Here is a 9031-nt window from a genome sequence, read left to right as displayed (position 1 = left end):
TCCGGGGGTTTTTTTCTTTCCCCAGGGGGGGTTTTTTGTCTTACTCGGGGGGTTTTGTTTTCATAAAATCACTGTTTTCTGGTTTTCTTTCCGGGGGGTTTGTCAATCTTTTGACTCAGGGGGTTATGTTGTCTTACTCCCGGGGGTTTTGTTGTTTATAAAATCACTGTTTTTTTTTGTCCTTTTTCTCCCGGGGGTTTTGTTAACTTTACTCAGGGGGTTATGTTTTACCGGGGGTTTTGTTGTCTTACCCCAGGGTTTTTTTTGTCCCCTTTCCCCCTGGGGGGGTTTTGTTTTTTCTTTCTCAGGGGGTTTATGTTGTCTTACTCGGGGTTGGTTTTCCTTACTCCAAGGGGTTTTTTTTGTCTTAAATCGGGGGTTTGTTGCTACTCAGGGGGTTATGTTGGGCTTAAATCGGGGTTTGTTGGGCTTTCCCCCAGGGGGGTTTTTTTTGTTTACTCGGGGTTCTGTTTTCTTTTTCTCGGGGTTTTTGTTGCTTACTCGGGGTTTTTGTTTTTTCTTGGGGGTTTCTTTCTCCGGGGGCTGGTTTTCTTAAATCGGGGGGGGTTTTTTTCTTACCAAGGGGGGGGAGGGTTTTCTTTCTCGGGGTTTTGTTTTTCATAAAATCACGTTTTCTGTTTCTTACCCCGGGGGGTTGTTTCTTACCAGGGGGGGGATGTTTTCTTAAATCGGGGTTTTTGTTGTCTACTCAGGGGGGGTTTTTCCTTTTTGTCCCTTTCTCGGGGGGTTTTTTTCTTACTCAGGGGGTTATGTTGTCTTACTCCCGGGGGTTCCCCGTTGTCATACTCCCCTGTTTTTTCTGGGGTTTTTGGGCTTACTCCCGGGGGTTCTGTTACTTACTCAGGGGGTTAGGTTCTTAAATCCGGGGGGTGGTTTTCAACTCATGTTTTCCTGGGGGGTGTGAAAATCGGGGGGGTTTGTTGTCTTATCAAAGGGGGGATGTTGTCCTTTTTCTCGGGGGGGGTTTTTGGGGGGTGGGTTTTCTTACCCCATGGGTTTTTTCTGATTTTTCCTTACTCGGGGGGGGTTTTTTTCCTTACTCGGGGGGGGGATGTTGCTTCTCCGGGGGTTTTTTGTTTCTTTCTCAATGTTTTCTTTTTGTCTTTCTCGGGGGTGTGTTGGGTGCGGGTCCCCGACTGTCGTAAGGGGTTTGGATAAGACCAGGAGAGTGAGTGGTCGGTGGTGAGACCTTAGAGTCGCCAGCTCCGAGGTGGGAAGTTCATTATGTTGAGCTGTGATCTGCCCTGTTGTAGACGACCTGCCCTCTCCCAATCGTCCCTCACAGCCACCCACTTTGATCAGTAGACTCCATTTTCAGTGGAAGAAGCCCCAGCTCCGTTCTAGTGACGTCAACCGTCGTGTTTCTTATGAAAGTAAAGTTGTATATTGTGTAATATCGTAGTGTGCGTTGTTTTGATGTGTGTAATAGTTACGTGTGTGAACCGTATGTTGTCAAAGTGCATTATCGTCACTGTTTACACCAACCTTCCAGCCCAGTCAGAGAAACGTTACCCCCAGTCCGAACTCTGTCCAGCTCCAGGCGTATCCCAGCCCATCATGCTCCAGGGAGGTCTCACTTAGCCCACCGTCCGTGGAGGTGTCTTCCAGTCCGCTGTATAGGCAAGTGTCGACCTCTCCGCACACCCTGACGGTTTCCCCCAAATCACACTTCCGTCGGCCGTCATTTGGAACCTTCTCACAGCAGCCAGTGGCCGCACCGCTGCCCTCGCAGACGCCCTCTACTGGCTCACCTTGGTCTTGGGCTACGGAAGTGTCCCCGGCTTCCCGGGAATCACGGGACTCACGCCCTACATCTTGTTCCTCTGGGGCCTCAAGTTCGGGCCTTGCCACCTCACGGGGAACTAGCAGACTGGGCGGGGTGGATGCGGACGCTGTTCGACCTCAGGGGGGCGGCCGCGCTCGCTGCGGGTGGAAGGGAGCCATGTTGGGCATGGTGCTCTCCGTGGTGGGCAACTGCTTGAGGGCTGTTGAACCCGCCCAGAGGAATCTCATAGATGAGCCCGAGTTTGTGCACGAGGCAAGTGAGGACAGTGGCCGGGGTCACGGTGGCCTCGAGAGACCCTCCGGAAGTTCCCGGGCGACGCAGACGAGCCAGGATAGCGTGGGGCGGCAGCAACAGGCATATCACCATCCCCGTCAGGTCAATGGTGTACGTAGCAACAACCTCTTCATCATTGAGGAATACCAAGGCGTGGAGGAGGAGGTCCCTTACTGCCCACAGTACACCCCTGGGGACGCCACTGGCTCTCGCGAGTTAGCCAGCGTCCATATGAACGTGAGCAACAACAACAACAATAATAGGGTGGCGGCTGGGAAGAAGGGCGAGGCTGTTAGAGGGTGTGCCAGCCGGCGGCCCCTGGTGCTGGTGTTGGGGTCACATCACGGATCGGCGCGCACAAGCGGCAGACGCTCCAGGTCTTCCACAGGTGGGTGCCCACACATGTCACAATGTCTATATGTTCCTCCGTTCATCTCCTCCCCTCTCCCCCGCCCTCTCAGGTATACTGTGGCTTCCAGGCTTCTAGGATTTCATCATAACTGGTTGGATTTCTAGAACCACTTGACCATACCTTTAAGACCCAGAAGTACGATATTTTATGACTGTTGATGTTGCTGTCTGGCTAAAGTTTGTACAGGCAAGAGATGTTCAATCGTGTTACTCAGGCTGGTTAGTCGTGTGACATTTGCTCTTTCTTAATGGTAGCCGAGATGGCATGCATAATTGTATGCCCTAACCATGGTCAACTCACGTACGCTTATATATATATATATATATATATATATATATATATATATATATATATATATATATATATATATATATATATATATATTTTTTTTTTTTTTTTTTTTTTTTTTGCTTTGTCGCTGTCTCCCGCGTTTGCGAGGTAGCGCAAGGAAACAGACGAAAGAAATGGCCCAACCCACCCCCATACACATGTATATACATACGTCCACACACGCAAATATACATACCTACACAGCTTTCCATGGTTTACCCCAGACGCTTCACATGCCTTGATTCAATCCACTGACAGCACGTCAGCCCCGGTATACCACATCGCTCCAATTCGCTCTATTCCTTGCCCTCCTTTCACCCTCCTGCATGTTCAGGCCCCGATCACACAAAATCTTTTTCACTCCATCTTTCCACCTCCAATTTGGTCTCCCTCTTCTCCTCGTTCCCTCCACCTCCGACACATATATCCTCTTGGTCAATCTTTCCTCACTCATTCTCTCCATGTGCCCAGACCATTTCAAAACACCCTCTTCTGCTCTCTCAACCACGCTCTTTTTATTTCCACACATCTCTCTTACCCTTACGTTACTTACTCGATCAAACCACCTCACACCACACATTGTCCTCAAACATCTCATTTCCAGCACATCCATCCTCCTGCGCACAACTCTATCCATAGCCCACGCCTCGCAACCATACAACATTGTTGGAACCACTATTCCTTCAAACATACCCATTTTTGCTTTCCGAGATAATGTTCTCGACTTCCACACATTCTTCAAGGCTCCCAGAATTTTCGCCCCCTCCCCCACCCTATGATCCACTTCCGCTTCCATGGTTCCATCCGCTGCCAGATCCACTCCCAGATATCTAAAACACTTCACTTCCTCCAGTTTTTCTCCATTCAAACTCACCTCCCAATTGACTTGACCCTCAACCCTACTGTACCTAATAACCTTGCTCTTATTCACATTTACTCTTAACTTTCTTCTTTCACACACTTTACCAAACTATTCGCCATTTCCCGCGTTAGCGAGGTAGCGTTAAGAACAGAGGACTGGGCCTTTTTTGGAATATCGTCACCTGGCCCACTCTGTTCCTTCTTTTGGAAAATTAAAAAAAAAAGAAAAAAAGAGAGGGGAGGATTTCCAGCCCCCCGCTCCCTCCCCTTTTAGTCGCCTTCTACGACACGCAGGGAATACGTGGGAAGTATTCTTAATCCCCTATCCCCAGGGATAACGCTTTTATATATATATATATATATATATATATATATATATATATATATATATATATATATATATATATATATTTTTTTTTTTTTTCCATAGCCAGAGGTTGAACCATTGTGTGACATTCATTTTTTTCATTCATTTCAAGCTAGAAGTTTCAGTTTTCTAAATTGTTTCTTACATTTTTCATATGTATATATATGTATGTGTGTGTGTGTGTATATGTGCGTATGTATGTGTATGTGTGTGTATGTGTATATGTATATATATATATATGTATATTATCCCTGGGGATAGGGGTGAAAGAATACTTCCCACGTATTCCTCGCGTGTCGTAGAAAGCGACGAGAGGGGACGGGAGCGGGGGGCCAGAAATCCTCCCCTCCTTGTATTAACTTTCTAAAATGGGAAACAGAAGAAGGAGTCACGCGGGGAGTGCTCATCCTCCTCGAAGGCTCAGAGTGGGGTGCCTAAATGTGTGTGGATGTAACCAAGATGTGAAAAAAGGAGAGATAGGTAGTATGTTTGAGGAAAGGAACCTGGATGTTTTGGCTCTGAGTGAAACGAAGCTCAAGGGTAAAGGGGAAGAGTGGTTTGGGAATGTCTGGGGAGTATAGTCAGGGGTTAGTGAGAGGACAAGAGCAAGGGAAGGAGTAGCAATACTCCTGAAACAGGAGTTGTGGGAGTATGTGATAGAGTGTAAGAAAGTAAATTCTCGATTAATATGGGTAAAACTGAAAGTTGATGGAGAGAGGTGGGTGATTATTGGTGCTTATGCACCTGGGCATGAGAAGAAAGATCAAGAGAGGCAAGTGTTTTGGGAGCAGCTGAATGAGTGTGTTAGTGGTTTTGATGCACGAGACCGGGTTATAGTGATGGGTGATTTGAATGCAAAGGTGAGTAATGTGGCAGTTGAGGGAATAATTGGTATACATGGGGTGTTCAGTGTTGTAAATGGAAATGGTGAAGAGCTTGTAGATTTATGTGCTGAAAAAGGACTGATGATTGGGAATACCTGGTTTAAAAAGCGAGATATACATAAGTATACTTATGTAAGTAGGAGAGATGGCCAGAGAGCGTTATTGGATTACGTGTTAATTGATAGGCGCGCGAAAGAGAGAGATTTGGATGTTAATGTGCTGAGAGGTGCAACTGGAGGGATGTCTGATCATTATCTTGTGGAGGCTAAGGTGAAGATTTGTATGGGTTTTCAGAAAAGAAGAGTGAATGTTGGGGTGAAGAGGGTGGTGAGAGTAAGTGAGCTTGAGAAGGAGACCTGTGTGAGGAAGTACCAGGAGAGACTGAGTACAGAATGGAAAAAGGTGAGAACAATGGAAGTAAGGGGAGTGGGGGAGGAATGGGATGTATTTAGGGAATCAGTGATGGATTGCGCAAAAGATGCTTGTGGCATGAGAAGAGTGGGAGGTGGGTTGATTAGAAAGGGTAGTGAATGGTGGGATGAAGAAGTAAGAGTATTAGTGAAAGAGAAGAGAGAGGCATTTGGACGATTTTTGCAGGGAAAAAATGCAATTGAGTGGGAGATGTATAAAAGAAAGAGACAGGAGGTCAAGAGAAAGGTGCAAGAGGTGAAAAAAAGGGCAAATGAGAGATGGGGTGAGAGAGTATCATTAAATTTTAGGGAGAATAAAAAGATGTTCTGGAAGGAGGTAAGTAAAGTGCGTAAGACAAGGGAGCAAATGGGAACTTCAGTGAAGGGCGCAAATGGGGAGGTGATAACAAGTAGTGGTGATGTGAGAAGGAGATGGAGTGAGTATTTCGAAGGTTTGTTGAATGTGTTTGATGATAGAGTGGCAGATATAGGGTGTTTTGGTCGAGGTGGTGTGCAAAGTGAGAGGGTTAGGGAAAATGATTTGGTAAACAGAGAAGAGGTAGTGAAAGCTTTGCGGAAGATGAAAGCCGGCAAGGCAGCAGGTTTGGATGGTATTGCAGTGGAATTTATTAAAAAAGGGGGTGACTGTATTGTTGACTGGTTGGTAAGGTTATTTAATGTATGTATGACTCATGGTGAGGTGCCTGAGGATTGGCGGAATGCGTGCATAGTGCCATTGTACAAAGGCAAAGGGGATAAGAGTGAGTGCTCAAATTACAGAGGTATAAGTTTGTTGAGTATTCCTGGTAAATTATATGGGAGGGTATTAATTGAGAGGGTGAAGGCATGTACAGAGCATCAGATTGGGGAAGAGCAGTGTGGTTTCAGAAGTGGTAGAGGATGTGTGGATCAGGTGTTTGCTTTGAAGAATGTATGTGAGAAATACTTAGAAAAGCAAATGGATTTGTATGTAGCATTTATGGATCTGGAGAAGGCATATGATAGAGTTGATAGAGATGCTCTGTGGAAGGTATTAAGAATATATGGTGTGGGAGGAAAGTTGTTAGAAGCAGTGAAAAGTTTTTATCGAGGATGTAAGGCATGTGTACGTGTAGGAAGAGAGGAAAGTGATTGGTTCTCAGTGAATGTAGGTTTGCGGCAGGGGTGTGTGATGTCTCCATGGTTGTTTAATTTGTTTATGGATGTGGTTGTTAGGGAGGTAAATGCAAGAGTTTTGGAAAGAATGGCAAGTATGAAGTCTGTTGGGGATGAGAGAGCTTGGGAAGTGAGTCAGTTGTTGTTCGCTGATGACACAGCGCTGGTGGCTGATTCATGTGTGAAACTGCAGAAGCTGGTGACTGAGTTTGGTAAAGTGTGTGGAAGAAGAAAGTTAAGAATAAATGTGAATAAGAGCAAGGTTATTAGATACAGTAGGGTTGAGGGTCAAGTCAATTGGGAGGTGAGTTTGAATGGAGAAAAACTGGAGGAAGTGAAGTGTTTTAGATATCTGGGAATGGATCTGGCAGCGGATGGAACCATGGAAGCGGAAGTGGATCATAGGGTGGGGGAGGGGGCGAAAATTCTGGGGGCCTTGAAGAATGTGTGGAAGTCGAGAACATTATCTCGGAAAGCAAAAATGGGTATGTTTGAAGGAATAGTGGTTCCAACAATGTTGTATGGTTGCGAGGCGTGGGCTATGGATAGAGTTGTGCGCAGGAGGATGGATGTGCTGGAAATGAGATGTTTGAGGACAATGTGTGGTGTGAGGTGGTTTGATCGAGTGAGCAACGTAAGGGTAAGAGAGATGTGTGGAAATAAAAAGAGCGTGGTTGAGAGAGCAGAAGAGGGTGTTTTGAAGTGGTTTGGGCACATGGAGAGGATGAGTGAGGAAAGATTGACCAAGAGGATATATGTGTCGGAGGTGGAGGGAACAAGGAGAAGAGGGAGACCAAATTGGAGGTGGAAAGATGGAGTGAAAAAGATTTTGTGTGATCGGGGCCTGAACATGCAGGAGGGTGAAAGGAGGGCAAGGAATAGAGTGAATTGGAGCGATGTGGTATACCGGGGCTGACGTGCTGTCAGTGGATTGAATCAAGGCATGTGAAGCGTCTGGGGTAAACCATGGAAAGCTGTGTAGGTATATATATTTGCGTGTGTGGACGTATGTATATACATGTGTATGGGGGGGGTTGGGCCATTTCTTTCGTCTGTTTCCTTGCGCTACCTCGCAAACGCGGGAGACAGCGACAAAGTATAAAAAAAAAAGAAGAAAAAAAAAAAAAAAATATATATATATATATATATATATATATATATATATATATATATATATATATATATATATATGATTGTTTTATATTTTTTTATATACTTTGACGCTGTCTCCCGCTTGAGCGAGGTAGCGGAAGAAAACAGACGAAAGAACGAAAGACTGACCCATTTATATACATAAACGCCCACACACGCACATATACAAACCTATACATTTCAACGTATACATACATATACAGACTCAGACATATATACACTTGCGCAGTTTCATACATGCTGCCTTCATCCTTTCCGGCCGCCACCTCGCCACACATGAAATGGCACCCCCTCCCCCTGCGTGCGCGCGAGGTAGCGCTAGGAAAAGACAACAAAGGTCACATTCGTTCACACTCAGTCTCTAGCTGTCATTTGTGATGCACCGAAACCACAGCTCCCTTTCCACATCCAGGCCTTACAAAACTTTCCATGGTTTACCCCAGACGCTTCACATGTCCTGGCTCAATACATTGACAGCACGTCGACCCCAGTATACCACATCGTTCCAATTCACTCTGTTCCTTGCACGCCTTTCACCCTCCTGTATGTTCAGGCCCTGATCGCTCATAATCTTTTTCACTCCATCCTTCCACCTCCAGTTTGGTTTCCCACTTCTCCTCGTTCCCTCCACCTCTGACACATATATCCTCTATGTCAGTCTTTCCTCACTCATTCTCTCCATGTGACCAAACCATTTCAATACACCCTCTTCTGCTGTCTCAACCACACTCTTTATTCCCACACAGCTCTCTTACCCTTTCATTACTTACTCGATCAAAGCACCTCACACCACATATTGTCCTCAGACATTTCATTTCCAACACGTACACCCTCCTCCGCACAGCCCTATCTATCGCCTATGCCTCATAACCATATAACATTGCTGGAACTACTATTCCTTCAAACATACCCATTTTTGCTCTCCGAGATAACTTTCTCTCCTTCCACACATTCTTCAACGCTCCCAGAGGCTTTGCCCCCTCCCCCACCCTGTGACTCACTTCTGCCTCCATGGTTCCATCCGCTGCCAAATCCACTCCCAGATATCGAAAACACTTCACTTCCTCCAGTTTTTCTCCGTTCAAACTTAGCTCCCAATTGACTTGTCCCACAATCCTGCTGAACCCAATAAACTTGCTCTTATTCACATTTACTCTCAGCTTTCTTCTTTCACACACTTTACCAAACTCAGTGACCAGCTTCTGGAGTTTCTCATCCGAATCAGCCACCAGTGCTGTAACATCAGCGAACAACAGCTGACTCACTTCCCAAGCCCTCTCATCCACAACAGACTGCATACTTTCCCCTCTCTGCAAAACTCTTGCATTCACCTCCTTAACAACCCCATCCATAAACAAATTAAATAGCCATGGGGACATC

General features: G+C 45.9%; 1 protein-coding gene across 1 annotated transcript in view; it reads left to right on the top strand.

The window, feature by feature from the left end:
- The first annotated feature begins 1249 nt into the window (after positions 1-1249).
- LOC139748915 (cyclin-dependent kinase 16-like) overlaps positions 1250-9031 on the top strand; it is a 652185-nt gene continuing 644403 nt past the window's right edge. Inside the window, exon 1 of the mRNA XM_071662277.1 lies at positions 1250-2468. Coding sequence (XP_071518378.1) covers positions 1964-2468 — 505 coding nt within the window. The 5' untranslated portion in view covers positions 1250-1963. The remainder of the gene's footprint in view (positions 2469-9031) is intronic.

Source organism: Panulirus ornatus, chromosome 6 (assembly GCF_036320965.1).
Source record: "Panulirus ornatus isolate Po-2019 chromosome 6, ASM3632096v1, whole genome shotgun sequence".
Taxonomy (NCBI): domain Eukaryota; kingdom Metazoa; phylum Arthropoda; class Malacostraca; order Decapoda; family Palinuridae; genus Panulirus; species Panulirus ornatus.
Note: the sequence above shows the minus strand (reverse complement) of the source record. Positions and strands in the feature narration are given on the sequence as shown.